The sequence below is a fragment of the Tenebrio molitor genome, chromosome 4 (assembly GCF_963966145.1).
Source record: "Tenebrio molitor chromosome 4, icTenMoli1.1, whole genome shotgun sequence".
Lineage (NCBI taxonomy): Eukaryota > Metazoa > Arthropoda > Insecta > Coleoptera > Tenebrionidae > Tenebrio > Tenebrio molitor.
In genome coordinates, this window is record NC_091049.1 from 21,023,980 (window position 1) to 21,047,643 (window position 23,664).

The following is a 23,664-nucleotide window of genomic DNA, read 5'->3' on the forward strand; positions in this document are numbered from 1 at the left end:
TTCTGTTTTTATGCTACAGCTACATTCCAACACAATCACAGAAAGTTAGCAGGAACCTCCCACTCTGCCAGTGGAGAAAAGAAAACAAATGCGAAATTATTTTTTTATAAATGTTTATTTTTTTGTAACTGAAGTTTTTAAAATAACATTTCAATATAAATTATACGTGTGTTATGGCGTCCGAAATTGGACCGCAAATCGGTTGTGATCCGTGAATCATTTTTTGTTTTTACCAAACTATTCCTTCTATTTTTATTAAAACACCTTAAATGGGACATAACAATCATATCTATAACCACGACTAATCAAGTTATTAGTTTAGCGTAAAAACAATCAAGTTATCTGCATACATTGTTAACCTTCATCGATAATACTGATAAGGAAATTCAACACGAACGAAAAACAATTAGAAAAGAAGGAAAATCAAGCGAAACGCCCAACCAATCCACCATTATTCATAGTTACAGATAGAATTTTACGCGGTAGCCTACTTAATAACATCTATTTTTTTACCAATGAATTTTATAGAACACATTACCTTACCTAATATTATAATGTACGGAATACATCAGCTGCCACAATTTTTTTTTTTTTTTGATAGCCTAATTGACGTCACAATCGTTATAAAACAAAAGAATAAAATTGGAGCCCGCACCAATTCGATTCAGACTATGACTAATCAAAGAAAAATGTCTTTGGTATTTAGTTTAGTTAATCTTCGCTTAAGTAGATCGTCGTAATGTACAATTTTTATCACAACACAAGTGGTAAAGCGGGCAGTTGATATAGTCTATACACAAACAGCCAGATTCTCGTCATGTTTGCCAGAAAACAAACATAAAAAGAATACACACAATCTAGGTATATAAATTTTTTTTTCTTCAATATATAAAACTTTGAAAAGTACAAACATGACAAATGAAAAGGGCAAATAAAGCTGAGAACTGGATGGCAGATTTTCGTACTTTCAAAGTTTTCCTTTCGAAAAGAAAAATTGTTTCGCTCTGACCTCTTTTGAAAATGAAGGTGATTTTTGTAAATGAAACGGAACTCTTAGTCTACAAAATCATCTCGAAATCGGTGCAAAAGTTTCTCAAAAGACCTCAGAGCCGCAGACGGTAATAATGATAATAATAATGTCCAGCATTTTAATAATTTAAAAATCTCCAATACATACATAAAATTTTCGCAACATTAATTTTTTTCTTATATAATTTATAGTATCACTAAAAAGCTAGTTCTGAGTTTAATAATACAATCTGGGAAAGTTTGGGGCTGAGAATGGGCAGTTACTCGACGATCTAGCATGTGCGCAGGGGGCGCCGCCCGCAAACGCCCCAACTGAATTCACCTCAAAACTGGCAGTTTCTTATTGGATAAAGTAGTAGTACTAGGACGGGGGCGTTCCCGGTCGGCGGCGGTCACCTTCGCACGACGACAAACGAGGTTCTTGTTGCGTATTCTAACAAAACAACTTGGCTTATGATCCAAAAATACCGCTTTTGTACGCCTACAGCAACTATGCGTTTTTTGATTAGGTAAGTGCCCACTCTCGCCGTGCCCCAGAAATTAAAAAAGTTGACTAGTCACCTACAAAAATAAAAATATCTAAATAAAAAACATCGTGGCAGATAAGATAAAACTGTCAAAAAAAAATCATCTCGTATAATTATCATATTTATATTAATTTGTTTATACATATAAAATTTTGATGCAAAAACGTCCTCAAATTATAAAAAAAATAATTTAAAACTTTTCTAATCACAATGTTTTGTAAGAATGTTATGCTGAGCTAAGACCCGTGAAAGAGCTTTCACCGACTGTTCCGTAGACTCTGGCTCAAGTCGGGGCACCACGACGAGTAAAGCCGCGAACTAAATAAAAAGACCGACACCAGTGGTGCGTTAAGCGCGTTTTGTCTAATCTGACGATCAGGAGCCATCTTGACAATAGTTTTCTAATATAGAAATTGTTCAAGAACTTCTTTTTGGGTCAAAACTAACCGTAAACTAAGACAAAGCGAAAGTATACATACGACTACGATAGGAATTAACATCACCCCTACTTAAAATATGTACAATCGATAAAGGATCAGATCTAAACTAGAGCGTACATCATGATAGTCCTATCACAAAGCATAAAAATTTTGTTTAAATAATAAAATAACAACTAAAAACTTTGCAACATCACAGAACAGTAATAGTAATTAATTAATAATAAAACAGCTTCAAGTAATACCCAAAAATCGCAATCTCGACCTGTTTTGTTCCTTTTTTGAGTGGTGCCCCCTTCCGTGAATATTTTTCATAATTATTTTTTTTGTTTTTCTTTACCGACCAACAACTTAAGAACGAGCTAAATAAATAATTTAGTAATATTTCGTAACATATAATAGAGAATCTAACATTTATAGTGTTTGCAACACTGCACAGAAACCCAACTCACAACTTATCATACGGCGATGGCAACGTCTCGTCCTGCACATTTTAAAGATCACACGTGAGAGATGCGCACAGATGAGACCTTGTCATCGCTCCTATCCAATTTTATAATTTGTTATTATAATAAATCTAATAGTCTAAAATGGCCAACTAGCCTACTTTAAACTTGTCCCGGTGTCCTGTTGGGTGTTGTTGCCAACCTGAAACAAACAAAACACACGTCAACGACTCCACGAAAAAAACACCACACTTTTTACATAACCGACGTTCCGAGACCACCGGAAGTTTACGCTGCTTTATGATTTCCAGGGAAAATAAAGTGGTATGTAAGTACATGGGAAAGTGTTTGAAATTCCGTGAAAGTCAAAAATATCTCCGGATATGTGAAATATTTTATCGTTAATAATTCTAAATATTTAGACTTAATTCAAAACACCAACGCCAATTTTGCCGCATCGAATTCGACTCACAGGTGGGTAAAGCAGAAAAAAAAATTCTTATGCGGTTACGACCAAATTGACAGATGATATTATTGTTGATGAGATTTTAAGGTTGTTTCCGCCTCGACGGAAAACTCGTTACTCGAGTTCTAGAAAAAATTAATTATTTTACATTCTGGAAAAATATTAATATCTGCGAGTGATGACTGTCTGAACGTGCAACGCGAATGTTTGTCACTTTGGTTTAACTGCAGTAAATAAATAAACTTCGAAATATGTAATTAAAATTTTAAATTGATGTTATTAAATGGAATGTGCCAACCGCAATGTTTTCACAAAGTTTATTACAGAATAACGATAAAGTTCTTTTTTGCGTTTCCCAAATTCTACATACATTAAAAAAGACAACTTCACAAAAAATCCAAGATTAGAGAGACATTCACAGATTTTTTTGATCATATTGAGATTTATTTCACTTTTTTTTTTCAGTTAGTTTAACTGTCAAATTAAAAGCTCTCGGAATCTGTCAATAATAATTATTTTCATATGATCTCAATTACCATTAATTATTTGTATATTAAGGCCGCGAAATCATTCTTTAACGTACCGATCGAAAAATTGTCAATCTCGAAGATGTTAAAGGATTTCGCGGCCAACATTTTTTGTGCAACCGAAAATTTTTAATTAGGTGTTATAAAATGTCGTTAAAAGTAACGGCCGCGAAATTGGATTTCGCGGGCTGTTTTAGGTACGCGAAGTGCTCGTTTCGCGTACTGTTGCACAAAAAAAAATTGCTGGTGCATAATTCTTTAGTAGGTAGAAACATTTTAATTTAAAAAAAAAAACACAAAATACGGTCGAAATAATATGTTTGATTTCAACTTTGTGTCATAATAGTCACCGGAAAAAATGATCTACCAGTATATTTTTTCTACGAATCTCATGAACAAAAATGTTCAGTCATTTTGAACTGAAAAACATCCCCTCAAGCTCATTCGTGACCAAACAATATACATTCTTTAATATGCAAACTTTCACTTCGTTTCTACAGTTGGCAAAACGAGATAAATTTAATGGTTCGTTCTAAAGTATGCAAACTATTTTCCAACACGGAATGTCAATGTATATTTTTCCGTTGCTCTTCACTGATTCACACCGATTTGTCAAGGATTAAAACGATAGTGATAAATCCGGCATTAACGATAATAAATAAAAATTATTTGCTGGTTTAGAGCTTCCTGACATGCCAAAAATTACAAGCAGCTGTCATGTGCAGTAATACTTGTGTTGGTATCATCAATCCATTCTAATCCTTGAAAATTATCTAAATTTACGTGCACACATCATGCTGTACTATCACTTTCATTCTGTTCGTATTTGGTAGACATTTTTGGTTTGCTCGATGCAATTATGACATGGAGAATATGTTTCATGCCATACATTTAATTAAATACCGCGGAATTTCGATGCATCGAGAGTAACACACATCAACAATTTAAATGTTTCTTGAACGCAATAAAGTTAGTTAGGTTAAAACGTGCCTGCTAATTACGAATATAATAAAGTTTTGAAGATAGCGCAGGTCACTTACAATCACCACAATTTTGCTTTCTATGGAGCCATAATAGGCATAAAAAATAGGTAAGATTTATATTGCAACACTATATTGTTTAATACATTAGAAAAGACCTGGAGTGAAAAAATGTCCAATGTACTTCTATAATTAAATTCAGAAAAATGTTGATACCTCCTCTGCACATAGTTCAAAGTCGAGATCTTTCAACTACTTCAAATTCGTACAGATTACTGATGCCAAAATAAAGTGAAGTGTATTTTTATTCATATCTTGAACGTCCTACGTTAAGATAATTCATAAAAAATATAATTGCACATAAATTCTAAACTAGAGCTAATTTTTGAAGTGAAACTTTTTATGGGAGGGTCTTGAAATTCTGATTGGCAACCTTTTTGTGTGACGAAAAGTGGTGGGGGTAAACACTATTGGGTCGAGTGGGAGCAGTGTCTCTGTCTTTGTCACACTCGCGGCATTTATCGATAATATCCTCTCTTTGATTTGGAGGCTTAAAAATGAACAATGAGTTACGCATTTCGATATTGTTTGGTGTTATCGTTGTTTATAATTTATTTTCTACATTAAAATATACAATTTTGTCGTGAATATGCTATTTAAAAGTGATTGATGAATAATTACAATGTTTCCCTTTAATACAAAAGTTTCACTTCTATCGTGCGTATTTACGACACATTCTGCTTTTTTTTTTAAAGTTACTTTATACAGGGTGTCCCAAAAATGGCGTATTAACGGTGCACTACGGTGTAGAAGAGATTACCATAAACGTCAGAAAAATGTTTAAAAAATTCCATCGGACTTATTTGCTGATTTGGCGGTCTTTGAAAGTGGCACTCAACAGGTCAATTATTTCGAAATAAATGTATTAAATTGTCATGACAGCTACCTCTAATGGTACATATTATCACAAAGTACAAGATCACTCACTACCAATATCTAATCCTGCATAATAGAGAATTTAGAAGCTTTGGAAATCGAAAAAATTATCTTAAATCCACTACGGCAACATTGCAAGGTAATGATATACGAGTATATCATTGTTTACATTGTATTACCGTTAATAATAATAATAACAATAATTGATTTTTTTTGTCTGAAAATTGTTTTCCATATTTTTTTCATATACATTTAAACTTCCTAGATAAGGTAGTAAGTAACGGGCCTTCAAATAAATTTATATTTAGAGCAACCTATGGAATTCAATTGTTTGCAACATTTTTCCAGCGTAGAAAATGACAAAAGAAACGTCTGACATTTTAACGAAATAAAATTAGGTTAGAAAATATTTTTAATTTTTGTAGTGCATCCTCCCTATTCCCCCTCCACGGAATATGACAATATGAAATTGGGAAAAAGCTTACTATGTAACCTGTGTAAAGCTTGTTTGACACGATACTAAATTTTTGAGAAAATTTACTAGTAAATGAGAGAGGACCAATGAACGATCAGGATCTGACAAAGACAGACTATGATCCTGATCGTTCATTGGTCCTATCGAGGGTCTCTCTCATTTTCTAACAAATTTACTATGAAATTTAGCATCGTGTCAAACAAGCTTAACTCCGGAGAATAATTCGTTACCTACAAAAATTACTTTACACTGTTGACAGAATTAGAATGTCGCCTACGCCTACTCTAGATATATATTTATTTGAAGGCCCGATAGTTAGTACGCCAATTTTGGGACACCTGTATACTCTGAGTAGTTAAAACATTAAAAAAAATACTTTGAGCAAAAGAACAAATTCGAAGTTAAAATTTGCTGACCAGTGTAATATTAGAGAAGTATTACGAAATCTCCAAAATAAATTTTAAATATACATAGGTCAAATACAAAATTTATAGTACTAGTAAAACAAAGTATAGCAGTAGGAAACGATATTTGGAAACGACTTATGCAGGTTTTTATAACGTACTAATACTTTTATGAGGGTTGGAACGGTTGAGACAGCCCTTTGCTGGCGGCCGTCATAAATTAACACTATTATTACTGAAGGTTCAGAAATGGGCCGTATTTAAATAGTTCTTACTTCAACGCATTTGTGCTCTACAATTTTGCGAAATAATAACAAATAGGTCGCACCGATCAGGATTGTCATAAATGTCATATTTGATATGTAATAATTTAAAATGCACAAAAATAAATTAAAAAACCACGACCTGCTGCTGTATTATAACCGGCCTGTTCAAAAGTGTCATTTGAGTGATCCCCGCAGAGCGCTAGTGTACGGGCGCTTTTTGGGGATATTATTCATCTTAAGTTTTTGTCACCGAGAGTTTTTCTCGTTCAAATGACATTCGAATTTAAAATCAAAAATACAAAAACACAATTGTATTCAGTATTATTTTAGAAAGAAAATATAAACTTACTGTACTCAATCTTAACTACGTATAAAATCATGTCTAAACATATTTTTCCGCATTTTTATTCTTTAGAAGCGGCCGTACTGTGGCGCCCTTATCGGTGAAAATTGGCTCTTTCTCGGAAACATTTTCGCAATGCTTTTTTAATTAAATGAACAGGCCGGTTATTATACAGCAGGTCGTGTAAAAAACACATAGATATGTTTAATTGTTTTTCTAGAAAATGAAAATAAATTTTATGTCCAATTAAGAAAGGAAGAAATGTTGTCATTCTAAGCAGCAATTTAGGGGGATTTATTTGCCGTGTGAGCTGGCAATACATAAATTCCGGTGACTTTTATGTCATGTTTCAATGAGAAAACCATTTTATTAATAAAAGATTACAAAAACAAAGACGTTTAAATTTGAAATGTGTGCCAGCTGTCAATAATGTCAATAAAACAAACCGAAATATGTAGGTCCAATTCACAGTCATTGTTGCTCACCCGGTATTATAAACTTTGGAAAGAAATCCAACTTAAAGTTGGTAAAAACTACAGTGCCTTCAAATTCGAAATTATAGTAGGCTGTGATTTTATTATGAAGTTGGTAACATGCAATTTTTAAAGACAGCACAGTACACGTGTTTATGCTGATCCTAACATAAAACTGTTGACAACTGTCAGTGCCAAACAGTCTACCAACCGTTAATAGACAAAATATATAAATCACAGCCTACTGTAATTCCGAATTTATTTGAAGGCACGGTATTTCCACAGCAAACAGAAAATAAATATTTTATTTCTACACAGACGACTCGACTGAATTTTAAAACCGATACTAAATAACCTAGGTTATTTGCTCTACAAACTTTCCCTAAATAAATAATTTTTGTACATACGAGGAGTAGTTCGTCATTTATTTGTCCTGATCAGATAACTGAATTTTTCGGCCTGCTGTGCCAAATTAGAACTTTAAAGTAACCTTCTTATTTGTCAGGTCTAGGTCTGCGCGTGTTCTTTTTTTCTCAAAATAAAAAAAGCAAATCAGCACTCATTTTCCGGACGTTGAAGCAGTGACAAATGAAGTAAATGACAGGTTGAAAATTTTTCTTCTAAAAGTGTGAAAGCACTTAATTATTGTTACTCCAAAAATGTATTGGGGGTCTTGGGAGTACGTTGGAAAGTAATGGTATACTATTCCAGGAGCGTGTAATCATCACAATTCCTTCAGGGATGAAGTTGTAATATCATCCCAATGGGTACAAACGATTACACGCGAGTAAAATAAGATACTTTTTCTACGACATTGAAATTATCTATCACTATCATAATTAATTTATTACTCCTCTTCAATAAAAAACGTACACACAATTTTGACATAAATATTACGCTGTAACTCACAAAACAAGAAAAAACAGAGAATACGAACTTGAAAAGAAAAAAATGAACAAATATGTTTTTTTTTCTACTTCTATTGTACAGGGTTATTCTAAGTGATTGTAGTCGAAGTGGGCGTGAAAACTCAATGTAAAATTTATGGTTGCCGCTCCACATAAAAAAACATCAAAATTATGTGAATAAGTGAGTACACACGGGAGTTAAATTGGGTGCAAAACAAGACAATATTTCTGGATTCAATCGTTAATTTAACAAAAATAAATAAAAACCTCATCATCGCACTTTTCACCTAAAAAATGACAGTGACAGCGACAAAACTGACAGTTCACATGAAAGCGGCAAAAATGTAATAACATGGGCATGGCCTACTTCGACTACAATCATTTAGAATAACCCTGTATAATACAGTAATTATTAAAGTGTTTTTCATTAGATAACACGGTTTATCAGTTTATCACCCACGGCATGCTGAATAATAATTTCAAGAATCACGGCAGATATCATAGCAACTAGTTTATGAAGTCCAATCGCAAATTTTAACGCAATGGTATCAAGTATACAAAGTAATTATTGTAAAACGTTAGCTCCAGTATTTCTAATAATGAAACTTATTTATCAATTTCTCTTCATAGTCGTAGAAAAAGTACAGTATTCTACTCGCGGATAATGGCTATTACTCGCTGGGATGAAGTGCGCCTCACGAGTAGAGTAAGGCCGGTCTGAGATATGACATTTGGTGGGGGAAAGCTGCGCGGACAAAATATTCCAGTGGCGTGGCAAAACCGGTCACAGTAACAATTAGCTGATTTTTAATCTGTTGAACACCCCTATTTTACGAAAGATGGACTGGTTCGACTGTTGTCCGTCTAGGCGCACCCCCACCAAATGTCATATCTCAAGCCGGCACTATATGCCGTTCACGATTGTTTTAAACACGCAGAAGGCCACGATATTTTTTTGTTAGATTGGCGTCAGTTCCTGTCATATGACTTTTCGTTATTAAATATTCGTCTTGTTGTCAATTCCATAATTGATTTAGTGTAATTCAATTATAACCTAAAATAGATTTATTATGCCAAATCACAATATTGCCAACTAAAATGTCAGATTTTCATAGACAGTCCGAATTTGAAACAATCGTGAACGGACAATACTCTAATAGCCATCATTATCCGCTTATTGAATAATATACTGTTTTGTACGAAGAATGAAAAATAAAAGTATTAATTTTTTTTAGCCTTCATTTAATCCTATCATAACGAATTTATTATTTATCTTACTTTTGGAGATACGAGCTTCTATTGTGTCGGTGACGAAATGCAATTTTGGCATTGGTCACAACCCGTGGAGTGACAAATGAGTTATTAATTACTACTCAGGGTCGTGAGTAATGTATAGCATTACTTAACAGTAAACACGTAGATAATGAAAATATTATGTAAAATGAGCAGAAATAATACTTGATTTTAATTTTTCTTATCTTGTTTCTCAAGTGAGGGACAGTAGATGATGAACCACCCTCGTACAATCGATAACGTAATTATAAAGAAAAATGTAATTTTTTTTTTACGAAAAACACGTCTTTAGTTCCACCGTCAACATCATGATCAAACATCTTTATATTTTCTTATTTGCAAATATTTTTTCCTCGTGATTCACCAAATTTATGAAATTTAGATCACAATCTCTACGTTGCAATGATTCATTTTTACATAATTACCGGTACGTTTTCTTTTTAAAATGTACAGTTTCTAAAACACGAAAAGCACTTCTGTTAGATTGTTCCTTAATTATATTATTAAAATTTTAATCCGTCGTAAGCATCAATGTGAGAAGAAACAGCAAAACGAATACCAACAACCAGCAGATCTATCATGGACAATGTCAGTGAGCAATTTGTAGGTTGTCTTCATCTATGGTGTTTGTTTTGAAGCATAGACGATTAATTTGGTCTTTCAATTTTACACCAGAATACTAAACAGCATTTTTTTGTTTTGTTTCTTTTCAAGAAAGAAATCAGTTTCTCTAATTGACAATTAATTGATAATTATCAGGAGCCAAGTCTCTTCTTCCTCGTCAGACGTGTTGCACTGCGATTTTTTTCTTCTTTTTGGGGTACCTTTCGGTATCACCGATACCCCAAGAAGAAAAAAAAATCTCAGTTCAATCTGAACGTAACGTCGGTGAATGATCATCGAGAACGTGAAAATGAGACGCGAAGAAGAAAAGAAAGATGATCTTACCAGCGGATGTGGTTGGTCGGACGAGATCCCACCGCCGCCGACGTTGGAGGCTCCCGTGCCACCGCCACCCGTCGACGGCTGTTGCTTGATCTTATCGCAGTAATCGGCCAATATATCCCTGAACCGAGGCCAGCTCTTCTCCGGGACCGTGATAGCCGTACGAAAGTTCGTCTTCACCTCCGAGATACGCATATAGACACCGCGATTGTTCTGGCCTATGTCGAAATAGAAATTCTTGTTGTCGACGTGCATGTGTCTGCCCTCGGGCAGGTCCGGTTTGTACGCGTGCTCGTCGGTGCTGAACTCGTCGAGGAGGTCGGTGAGGGCGTCGCGGAACTCGATCATTCCCTGCGCCGGGATGGCCACCTGCGAACGGGGACCCCCTCGGGTTATCGTCTGGGAGACGCGGAGGAAACGACCCCGCGAGTTCTCCTTCAGGTCGAGGTAATAGCGTCGGTTGTCCTTGATCATCATCTCGCTTTTAAGTTTGCCGTCTTCGGGGACGTTGTCTGGATTCGGAGGTCCTGGAACGGGAACGAACCGCTATCAGTCAAGAAAAGGACACGGGGACGATGCGTTGCGGCTAGTCGCGCTTACCCAATGAGGAATAGAAGTCACTAAAGGCAGAGAGGTGATCTCTAAATTCGGCAGCAGTGGAAAGGGCCAGGAATATCTGTGAACGCCTGCCATCTGCTCCGATCTAAATAAAACAACAGGAAAACTGTAAAAATACAATTCAACTAACTAATCATTCAACTCTAAAAGCAAACGGAGTAACAAAAAAATCATCAGGTCAAGAATTCTCAATGTTCGAAATATGTACGTTTCTGGGCAAAATGTTTCGGTTTCATCGGAAATGACGTCAACGTGACCTTCTTAATGACATTCCGTGCGTTTTTCAGATATCTATCGATGGTAATTTTTTTTTCTTTCCGACATTAATTAGTTTCGCTGACTTAATAAAATATTTAACTATGCAATATCCACCTAAATTATATCGGACGTTCACATCCGCTCTTTTGAACTTCTTTAACCAACTCAAATAATGTAATGTTTTCTTCATATATTTTTTTTTGAAGAGAGGACATGAAATTACATTTTGCTGCCAACATTAATTAGATTACAAAATTTTTACGTGAACTGCAAACACGTATTATATTTTTGCACCATTACAGAAGTTGTGGTAAAGTTTCATGTTCTTAAGACTGAACTTGTAAAAGTCTGAGGTTGGGCAATATTTTATTGATTTTTTTAAATCTAGAATTGTAAGACATTGAGAAGTGGACAAACGTTAGCAACTTCTCAAAACGAACAATTTTAGCAACTAAGCACTGCTAGACAAAAAAACATTTCGAGCTGCGATAATAGAGATATACTCCGTACTCTGATAGATTGTACGTTTTTTGACAGAAGACAGACCCAAAGAGTCGTGTGGCGGGAATTAATCTGCAGGGATACAACGGTTTTCTTCATAACGTTAAACAATTGAGATGGAGAGTTTAGTATTTTTCACTGCTTTATGTTTTGGAACTAGAATTTAAAAACGTAACGGGCCTTCAAATAAATTTATATTTAGAGCAACCTATGGAAATTCAATTGTTTGCAACATTTTTCCAGCGTAGAAAATGACACAAGAAACGTCTGACATTTTAACGAAATAAAGTTAGGTTAGAAAATATTTTTAATTTTTGTAGTGCATTCTTCCTATTCCCCCTCCACGGAATATGACAATATGAAATTGGGAAAAAGCTTACTATGTAACCTGTATAACTTCGGAGAATAATTGGTTACCTACAAAAATTACTTTTCACTGTTAACAGAATTAGAATGTCGCCGACGCCTACTCTAAATATATATTTATTTGAAGGCTCGATACAATCTATCACCGTACGGAGTTTACCTAGTCTTTGTATGGTCTATGTGGTTAATTAAATGCGATTAGATAATGTGTCATTCGTGGTTAAAACGCTTTTAAGAATTGCGAAAACGCCACTGAGATGAAGATATTCTCACCCTGAACAAGTGAGTGAGTTTTACGTTAGAATTATTGGCTTAGTGGGGGAGGAATGGCATTTTCTACAATCACCAGGAGTCAAAATTCATTCTCGCATATGCAGTTATGTAAAATGTAGGAAGAACAACAAAATATTTCTTCTAGAAAATGCTACGAAGATCGCCCGCCCCATTTACACCTGGCATCTAGTCTCTACCAGGGCCAATATAGTTTCTTTCCAAGTGGAGGAAGTTTCAACTGACTTTCTAGAAAGTCAAGTTAAACCGTTTCAGATGTATTATTTCAGTTGACCAAGATCTACTTCGAAATACGTTGCGGACGACCCGCGCATTCCCCATATCTATCCCCAACAAAAAATGTATAGGACGTGATATAAACGTAGCAAAGCTCTACGTCATAATTGTACAGAGCGAGTCAAGTTTTACCGCCCGATCGAAAACACTCACTTCTAATCGATTTAAAATTCTCAAAAAATTCAAATTTTTTTGAAATAAATGGAATTTGATATTAAAGTGCAAAATGTAGCAATGATTTATTATTAAATTGGTCAGTCACTTCCACAAAAAAGGTTGACATGGGTTATTTATAGTACCCTTTAAGGACTTACTAGAAAAGTTCTCAACAGACGTTTGTTGGCTGCTTACCAACAATGAGGTATTTTATTTATGACACTGGTCATCTTTCGCTGTTAATGTCAAAATTGGAATAATTCAAAACCTAATAACTTTCTTTTGATGCGAATTTCATAAATGTGTTCTTTGAATTAGGCAATTGTGAATTACGAGCATATGGGAAAATGTTTTTTTTGCTCAAAATCGATTTTTTAAATTGTATGGCTCTGAATGAAGTGGTCCGGGAAAATTGATTGCACACATTTCAAACCTTATATCAAGGGAATGTAACCCTAACGTTTCGTAATTTTTACATTTTTTTTAATAGGGTGTATTGTGCGGACGGTAAAACTTTACTCACCCTGTAGACTCTGACATTAACAGCTTATGGATATCATCGGTACCATTCAGGTTTTAGAATATTCGATACAAGTTTGAGAACAATAGGAGCAAGATCAGTAGTATTTATTTGAGAGAAAAGGTCAAAATCGGATTTCACTTTGTAAGCCATACATTAATTTATTGAGAAAAAAAAGGGAAACACCGCAAGAAAGATTCAACAAGAAGTGTGCATGTCCCACAATTAAAACGAAAGTAAATCCATTGCAATGGTTAATGCAAACACATTCACACAAGTCCTTATTAATGGCCCTGGACCACTTGTCATTCGAATCCTTGTTCTAGACAGTTTAACAAAATTTTATACAGGGTCATTATAAAATATTGTACCGTCGTAGTTGGCGTTGAAAATCCACACAAATTTTGGATGTGCCCATAGCCTCGGAACATTAGACAAACTAGTAGACAGATTTCCACTACCGCCAAGAGCGCGGTACAATATTTTATAATGACCCTGTACAACTCCATCTATAAAACATCTTAATTTTGACCAAACTGGTTCAAGGAGGTTTAAATCTGGCAACTGCATTGGCAATGGAAGATACTGGGGTTAATCTTCACGCTCCAAGTCGGATCGTTATCGTGTGATGAAGCAAATTTGTATTCGACTCAGCCTTGTGAATAGAATCGTATGTCTTCCCCGATTGACATGCATAATTATGGAATCTGAAGTTACCCCATTTGAACACTTTAGACACATATCCGTATAAACTACAGCCTTTCCAGCTTCTTTTGACGTTGATTTAAATTTTTCGGCACATTCTTGGTAACCATATTGTTGTAATTTGAACCAGAGCACACGTTTCACGTGAAACCTCAAGAAACATTTCCTAACCTTACTTTCTCGCATTCGTGTTTTGTGGTTGCCATACAGGCTGTTTCCTAAAAAACGCCGCAAACCGGAGCTCTGTTATTTATTGTCCGATTTTAATAAACAAAAGAAGCAGTACAATAGTTAAAAAAAATACTACAAAACGGCTTAATTTTTTATTTTTTTCAACATTAACTGTTATGTCAAATAAGTGTCACTTTGTTTTTTTAAATGGAAACATATTTATTTATTTTTATTATAGTAGAGAATTTTTTTCTAATTTCAACGATGTCTAACACGTTTGTATTAATTATTAATTAAAAAAAAAAAACATATTACATTTCATGTTTTATTAATGAATTTGAAAAAAAAATCAAGCGCAGCGTGGAAAACAATGGCAATGACAGTGGAAGTATGACCTAAATACTTATAGTTGAATTTTTTTAATAAACAATTGTCAAAACGTTGTCTTGTTGGTATGAGCCAAACTGTGATTTTCATGATAATACGAGTGGTCACATTGAGTGTCAACATTTTTTTATGTAACTGAGCCTGCGCCCTAACGAGCGAGAGTTTATTTCAAATTCGAAAAGGTTTCTCCTGATTTCTCATTAAATTTGTTTTGAAAATGAATTCACGTAAGAAAGGTACGGGAAGTGAAGTGAACATAACCTTAACCATGATTTGGTGTCAAATTGTTATACAGCTCGTCCATATGTCCAAATTTTAGGGTGGCACAGTATGGTTTTTTACTTCATTTTGACACTGACAATTGTTTATTAAAAAAAATTCACTATAAATGACATTATCATCGTTTTCCACGGCGCGCTTGATTTTATTTTTTTTTTCAAATTCACTAATAAAACATCGTAACGTAATAAAACTTTTTATTTATTTTCTTGAATTTTTATTGCACAAAAGTCAACGTGTTAGACATCATTGAAATCAGAAAAAAATTCTCTACCAGAATAAAAATAAATATGTTTCCATTAAAAAAAAAAACAAAGTGGCACTTATTTAACATAACAATTAATGTTGAAAAAAATAAAAAATCAAGCCGCTTTGTAGTGTTTTTTTTTTAACCATTGTATCGCTTCTTTTGTTTATTTATTTATTTAAAATCAGACAATAAATAACGAAGCTACGGCTTGCGGCGTTTTTTAGGAAACAGCCTGTCTATACAGTGCCTCTAAAAGAACGTTTATCAAGAGTCCTGTGGGATTGTGAAGCTCTATAATTTTATTGTGTCGAACTATGTCGAGGCGTTGAAACCGTCAAATCAGATGTCAACAGTCAAATGTCAAATGATTAAGTCTTGGCGTCAGTTGTGAGTTCGACGTCTTAGTTATTTTGCTTGTGCTTTTCTTCAGTTTTTCTATATTCAAATTACTTTTCATCTTACGACACTCTTTATCAAGACTAAAACGTTTTTCCGAATAAGCAATCTTTTCAGCAAACTGCAATGGTTTTATCGCTAGAGCAAAACACGTTCACTGTGATGTCGTATTACCGAAATGGTACTCTGCAGAATGGAGAGTGGTATTTTTCACAAAATTTCCAAATGGTAACATCGTGGAAGCAAATTTAATTGCACACATTTGAAGGATTGTGGATAGATTTGTGGCAACTGGAAGTGTTGAAAAAGGTAAAAGTATGGGAAGACCGCCAGTGAATGAAGAAATTGTTGAAGATTTACGCCAACGAATGGAACAAAGCCCAAAAAATCCCTCGGGAAGTTATGATATGACTTCAAGCTCATGTACGACTCTCCACTTGTCAGAGTCGTTAAAAAAAACAGAACTTGTATTCTTACAAAATCACAACAGTGCAAGAACTTCGACTAGCTGATTCAGAGAGGTGCTAAGAATACTGCAATTGGATTTTAAACAACTTAAATGATGACAGGTTCGTAATGATGAATTGAATTCGACAATTTTAATATTGCTTGCAGATTAGACAATTTTTTTTTTTCGGGCGAAGCATGGTTTCACGATGGTGCTACAGCTCATACAACATGAAACAATTTGCTCTATCTTCAACAATTTTATAGGAATAGAATTATTATAAGTAATAGATTAAATCCTGAATTTCCAGATTTAACACCGTTAGATTTTCGTATATTCGGCCTTCTAAAAAATGAAGTTTTTAACAGGAGAATTGACACTTTGAAGGAAGTTATGGAAGAAATAAGAAACTGTAGCAACACCATAGATCAATAGATCTTGTAGAATATTTTCAAGAATTAAAAAAAAAACGAATTAGGAAATGTTTAGAACACTTTCTGTAAAACTGGATAGAGAAGACATAAACCCCCAAAATGTGTTTGTTCTAATTACCCCAAATCTTCATTGTAAGGTGTCTGTAGAAGTTATGTTTTGATAGTTTTACAATAAGTCCATTGCGTATTACCAATTGAAAGTGATCATATTGTATTCTTCAGACAACAGCTTTAATAGTTATTTACACAATTAGTGGGATAAAAGCAATATTACAGGATTCGAGTGTGAAGATTGCAGATGACGAGGGCGTTAGCCCGAGTTCATCTGTAATCACATGAGTTTCCTGTAATATGCTTTAGCCCACGTGTTATGTACAAAATTTTATCTAAGACCGCCCCGAATTACAAAAAAAAAGGTAAATCTTATTTATCCAACATTCAATAGTAATATCGTGTTTTACTAGTTAGTTTTAATTGAGTAAACTGGGCTATAACTAGTCTGTTGTTTTAACCCACGTTGCCATTTGCACCGTGGGTTATAACATACATAACCCACGTTGCCATTAGCACCGTGGGTTATTAACGTTCATAACCCATCGGGAGCAGAATTTCATCAATAATGTCATTATCTAAAAATTTTGGAATATTGGATAAAACGTTGTATGGCATACGTGGGTTATTAAGTACTACCCACTCGAGGTAATAACCTACTCGGGCAAGCCCTCGTAGGTTACAAATACCTCTCGTGGGTAATATCTTAAATAACCCACTTATACCATAAATAACTATTATTTCCGCCAGTTTCATTACACCACTCAGTGGAATAATAACTTACTTATCCCACTGAGTGGGGTAATGAAGCTCACTTATCCCACTGAGTGGAGTAATGAAATGCGTCCGGTAATGAAGTTCCTTATTCCACTCAAATGAGTGGGATAAGTGTCATTTATCCCACGGGATTAGATAAACATTTAAACATTTTCGGTAATGTGCATTAAAATTTACCGAGATTTTAGACTGTTATTAAAGGAAGATAAAATTGCATTACTGTACCCCACAGAAATTCCTTTTATTGTAAAAATCTAAAAACCTGTCATTAATGGACTTATATATAACCTCTTCTTTTCTATTTACTACTACCATATGCTATACAGGGTGTTATGGAAGTCCACGTAATAAATTTAACCACCAACAGAACTCTTTAAAATAAACATTTTAAAAATATAGATTTTTTTTTCTAGCCCCTAATTCGACACTTAGCTCATGGGATTATCATCAATTGAAACGAAAGCGTAAGCGAAAATGTTTTTGTACGATAAAAAGGTTGCAGTTTCTTTTGAAACAAAACGACCGCTTTTTCCAATGTTATCGTTATCAGTATTAAAAAGCCACAGTACGGTGGCTGTTCGTTCGATTTTTAAGTTAATAATTGTTTTAAAATTGTTAAAAATGTGAATTTCACTAATGCCGAATTAATTGACCGATATGGTGTTATTGTGGGGGGAAGCTTTATAGGTAATGCGGTCGAAGCGCGGCGGTTGTACTCCGAGCGATATCCAAATCGTAGAATTCCGGATTCGCGGGTTTTTTCGGCAACTGTTCAACGAGTGCGTGATCACGGAATATTTGATTCACAAACTCCTGATCTGGGACGTCCAAGAAGTGACCACGTTTTGGAAATAGAACCTGAAATTTTACAAACCGCTGAAGAAGAGCCAAATTTGAGTATCAGAAGTCTTGCTTTACGTGTCGGTGTTATTAACAAAGGACGAAATCGTTTAATTGGGCCCCGTAATTTATCTCCACGCTTGAATGGTGCAGCGTATTTTGATTTTCTTCAAAATGTGCCGAATGATCCAGTTAATATCATTGAAGAATTAACTGCCCGTGTGATGCAAACGGCCGAAAACATACGTGAAAATCCGGAAATGTTAGTGCGAACACAGGCTTCTTTGGTCCGAAGGACACAAGCCTGCATGAATAATGTAGGCCGCCATTTTGAACATTTATTATGATTGAATCAGGTCAGTGAAATTATTACTAACCTATCTCAATAATACGTAATCCCTAATTTGATGGGATAATCATCAATTAAAACGAAACAAAGAGTGAAAATATTTTTGTGCGGTAAAAACTTCACCAGTTTTTTGAAGAAAGAACGATCGCTGCTCTAATACTAACAGTTTCTACAATTTTTCATTCAAGGATTTTAATCGAGTAATTCTGTTTTTAGGCACCCTTAATGAAAAAGGTAATTTTACGTACTCCCAAGCGGACGAAAAGCAACTCTTTTTCGGACGCTAAATTTAATTTTGCCCGAAAAAATGTAAATAGTATCGTTTATATCTGATGCTATTTGGTGGATAATAAGAAAATGAACGTTTACATAATCGATGGCAACAACGTGATGAAGAAATGTCTAATACAACAGTGAAATTCATGAATAATAATGTCCAATGCGCCGCCGCACATCGCAGATGATAATCGCAAAATAAGTAATTGTATTGGAAATAGTGAATTCCTCGTTTTGTTGGCAAGCTGATAAAAAATTTAATTAAAAATTAAGGTAGATACAAAATAAATTTGTAATTTTTCCATTGATGTTTTTTTGCTTTGTAGTTCGTGCGGATGCCTAAAAAAATTAATGTACACCTCTGCCAAAAAGTGCCTTTTGATCCTCGGCTGCGCCTCGGCTAGAAAACCCAGACTCGGACGAAAAAGATGCACTTTTTGGCCTTGATACACAAATAACTATTTCGTGCTTCGTTTTCGATGGATGTGTAAACAAATCAGCGGGTGTGAATTTTAGGGTTCAAATCATATTTAATTTTAACTGTTTTGAAAATTTTGCGGAAAAAATGATAAATAAAAAAAATATTTGTTTTAACGAGTCCTACTGGTGATAAAATTTATTACGTGGACTTCCATAACACCCTGTAGAGCGGCAAAAATCAAATATATTCGAATTCCACAGGACTCTTGATATACGTTCCTTTAGAGACACTGTACAATACACATTGTTTTAAAAATTATCATCTCTCCAATTTTTTTTTCGGTGGAATTCAATTGCAGACATTTTCAATTCTGACTCAATCACAAATTTTCTTAATCGATCGACAGATGCGCTTTCGTTTTGGAAAATTGCACCTTTGTCTGGGAAAAACGTCTGGATCGTGGGACGCACCTGATTCCCCAAATTGTCACTTGCACTTGATGAACAACGATCTCTTTCCTTTTGTTGTTGCTGATACTGTCTTTCCTTCCTAAGGATATGACCCTAGCAACAACTCGACTCTCGATTCACCCGATAAGGTGTACGAGCTAAACGGTGCCAACAATCATTCCATTTTCTACTACTACGAGTACTACAGAGTGTAAACAAACAGAAAAAAAAAACATCCAGTGAAGTCAACTGTTCTTTCAACGTAGGTATTAACTAATTGCTATTCTTAAATTTATTTGTTCTATTATTTTGTCCACCTCCTAGTGCATCTAGTACAAGTTTATAATATTAATGAACAAAGATATTCTTCAAAATAATAATAACATTTAGACTCAAAGCATTTATCTAAAAACTGTTTCACAAGAAAGAGATGTTACGCGTTGCACTTCACAAACTTCCGATTTAAATCCAATGGAAAATATGCGGTGTAATATTAAGTTCCATTAATTCTATAATTTCATAGTTTAGATCAATTCTGAAGAAACGGAAGGATGGCAGCGAAATTACTGGTGAAGAATTAGGTTAGGTCTACGCTGACAAAAAAAAAAGTTTTTCTATTGGTTCTTTGGTTAGATATTTTGCAAACTGCAAGATATGTCCTCTCATCAAAAAATTTCTCTTTATCACTCCATTAATAAACAGTTAAAAAGTGAACGTAACACTATTAATCATTAAATTAAAACTGACTGCGTTAAATTAATTTGTATTTTAATTACATCCAATTTAATTACCGTAGAATCAGACTCTCTCAAAGAGTAACACAAAGGCGTAAACCAGTCAAATGGAATAATTCAAACTGCAAATATTAGCTTTCCGACTGTAATTCCAGATCCAGCTTTGAATTGAGCATCGAAAATGGACGACTCGAAAGAAAGTTTAGAGCAGATATTAGATATTTGTATTGTTGTCATTAAACATTAAAAATATTTCATCTTTACCCTACATGCGCTGGTCTTGGAAAGTTCACAAAAAGTGACCAAATAATAATTCACAATTTTTTTTACCATATTTCACAAAAATGATCACACTCATGCAGAAGAAACGGTGAAGATGCACTATTTACTATTTTACCTACTTCAATAAGTTGACGTAACTTCCGGTAAACCCGAAATGCATGTATTCAGAAAGAAAAAGAAAAAAATTACAAAATTTTTAAACGAAACATCATCGATACCGAAAAAATTAATTATCAGTGTGCGGCTCATCGAATTTAAACCAAAAGTTTCTAATGATAAAGCTTGATAGATTTGTTAATTCGTCGATTCACCGTTGGCGCTGAAAACAATAGATGCAGCGTCAACGAGTAAACCAGTGATTGTCAAACTCTCTTCAGTGGTGCTCTGGCAATTGTATTCTTTGTTACACAAATTGGAAAAAAAATTAAATATAAAAATATTTTAAAGATTCCCCAGTAATAGAGTTGTTTTCAAAAGATAAACGGCTAGATTTAACGCTTCCTTTTAAACAAAGAATAAACAATTAATCGAAAAATTACTTCCATTCTTGACATAAATTTTACGTGAAGTTGTTTATTTTATCAAAATAAAATATTTAACTTCACTTATGTGATATGATGTCAAATATAAATAAATAAATGATACGAAAAATGTATAAACAACGCTGTAAGATTTATTTTAAGATATTTGATGAATGGAGCAGGAAAAGATAAAACCAATTACACAAAAACTAATCTACAAAAAACTCGATTATGTACAACATTCTCCATCCAAAGCCGCTAGTTTAAAACGTCTTTCTCATTAAAAAAATTTAAGCAAAATATTTCAATTCCGAAAATTTTACCGCTATTTATTTTTGAAAGAACGAAAGGATTTTAATTGTTTTTAAGTACATAATCGTAAAAGTCTGAATCATGCTTTTGTCAGGGAAATGTTATTGTGTCCATGTCGCCCACTATTTTCCGAAATAATTGATTCCCACAAACGCTTAGGCGTAAAACTGCAATTTTTAAAAATGGCCGATCTAAAGCGGATTTTTAAATCATTATTGATATTGTTTTACGATTGAAAATGAACGACCGCTAGTCAAGGTGCAAAAAAAATAGTTAGCTGATAAATGGTGGGTGATGACCTGTTAAACAATTTACGTGACGTAACATCCGCATTATTTTATTATTAGACTTTTCCAATTAAGGTTGTCATCAGGTTAGTATTGGCCATCTATACATAAATTTCAAATATTTACCCAATCACAGGTGCAAATTAATTCGTCTTAAATACTGTATTTATCAACAACATTCATAAACAAATTCAACTATTTCTAAATCTAAATTACTGTACAAATTTGTAGCACTTGATGTATGTAAAATTTGTCACAATCTCTTTTGACTGGAGTAGGTGGTAATCATAACAAATACAACAAAAAATACCAAACAAACATCAAACATGACTCAAGTGCCGAAAATGTTGTGAATGAATGTGCCAAACACACTTTACGCATGGATCCAGAATAAAAGAGGAAACGCATGGACAAGACTACAATTATTACAACATAATTTACATAAAGTGTATACATGTGATTTACACGTAACAGTCGAATGAATGACCAACATAACCTAACTTTGTCACAACCTGCACCACTGACAACCACTTTTGACTTGAGCTAAGCTATTTAATGGGTTAGATTTGAGTTTAGCCAATGAACTTGTACTCACCTCGGCAACTTTAATAAATCTTCCTCTTCGATTTTGTTTAACATCTAAATAAAATCGTTTACTTTGAATTTGCAACATTTTTGTGGCCAATTCTTGTTCCACCTGACCCTGTTGACCTGAAAAGAGAACAAAAGAATTAAAGTAGTGAATCAAACATGCAGTCAAGATAAGAGAAAAATTCACACACTGAACGACAACCAATACTTGGATCATGCCAGTACTGAATTCTGCTGTGTGTCCATTCGTAATTCACATTTGGATCCATATTAAGGCTGAAAATCCACATAGATAACGCGAACGCGGCCCTCAACTATCACAACTGGGGGACACACTGGGCTATGATTCATTGAATGAAGTCTATAGTAATGTCTTACTAGAGATTTCTTGGAATCCAATGAGTCACTCCAGTTCATTCATGAGTGCAAGCGTGCGGTCGCGACTGTTGCGGGGGGCACATGTGGAGGGTTCGTTTGGTGGGTTAAAGTGTGTTATTGGGGGGGTGATAAAGTGATTTGTACCTACCTGGGTCATATTCGCTGCTCCCCTGTTCCATTCCTTGATGATATTCTAAAAAACGAACAAGTCGGCAAAGTTAGTCAAAAACTGGTCATGGTGGTGTTAAGGGAACAAGAAAAATGCGGGGAACCCACGAAATATGTTTCTACATGAATTTTTCGGCACAATTGATCAAAAACATCAAATTCGGTCCATAGGGGTGAGATTGGCGAATTTTCACGTTTGCCAACGCAAGAACAGGCAACCTAACTAACGTTAACCAAGGTCATTCCGAGACTAGGGCAATATACAAGATATTGCAGGGCTTTTGCGGCAATTTCGTCCCACTTTTTGTCACGATTGGGGTCGAAAGGGACAGCCGGGACATGGGACAGTTCAGCGACGGGTCATTTTCGGTGGTGTTTGTGGGGAAATCGGTGGATTTTGTGGTTTTGTGGTCAGCAACAATTGAAAAAATCGCCATTTTGGTTCGGTTGTCAAATTTGTCGGGCGAATTTTGAGGTTTCGGTCGGGAGTTGAGACACAAATTTGAACTATGATGGAGAGGAATATGTGGATTTTCTTATGGAAGCGGCCTGGTCACATTCTGTTTACTCACTTTGCGAACTTGAACCCTCATCTCCGCTTCCTAAATCCGACATCGCAAACCCGACACACACACAACCTTCACTGTTTAGGGGAAAGGCGAAAAATCACTAGGAAACTCACCAACTTGATCCGGTGTAAACATCGAATTTCGAAAG

The 23,664-nt window shown here is 34.6% G+C and overlaps 1 protein-coding gene across 3 annotated transcripts; it reads right to left on the reverse strand.

Moving 5' to 3' along the window:
• Positions 1–96: 96 nt before the first annotated feature.
• Positions 97–23,625, reverse strand: Pur-alpha (Purine-rich binding protein-alpha). 3 transcript variants are annotated; one of them, XM_069043854.1, is made up of 6 exons: positions 23,520–23,622; positions 22,928–22,972; positions 22,406–22,521; positions 11,056–11,158; positions 10,459–10,982; positions 97–2,641 (listed from the first exon to the last, which is right to left on the reverse strand). In XM_069043854.1, exons 1-6 carry the CDS (start codon positions 23,560–23,562, stop codon positions 2,597–2,599), a joined length of 876 nt encoding a protein of 291 aa, XP_068899955.1. In that variant the 5' UTR covers positions 23,563–23,622; the 3' UTR covers positions 97–2,596. The 3 variants fall into 3 exon arrangements, with proteins under 3 accessions (XP_068899955.1, XP_068899957.1, XP_068899956.1); XM_069043856.1 differs by lacking the exon at positions 22,928–22,972 and having other exon boundaries at positions 23,520–23,625; XM_069043855.1 differs by lacking the exons at positions 22,928–22,972; positions 23,520–23,622 and adding an exon at positions 22,610–22,736.
• Between the last annotated feature and the right edge of the window lie 39 nt (positions 23,626–23,664).

Bases quoted from the DNA above. Each gene is read 5' to 3' on its own strand.
- Pur-alpha (XM_069043854.1), bottom strand. From the start codon at position 23,562: ATGTCGGATTTAGGAAGCGGAGATGAGGGTTCAAGTTCGCAAA. The intron at 22,522-22,927 runs GTAGGTACAAAT...TTCTCTTTTCAG, and splicing joins GAGCAGCGAATATGACCCAG to GTCAACAGGGTCAGGTGGAA. The intron at 11,159-22,405 runs GTGAGTACAAGT...TGTTTTATTTAG, and splicing joins GATTTATTAAAGTTGCCGAG to ATCGGAGCAGATGGCAGGCG.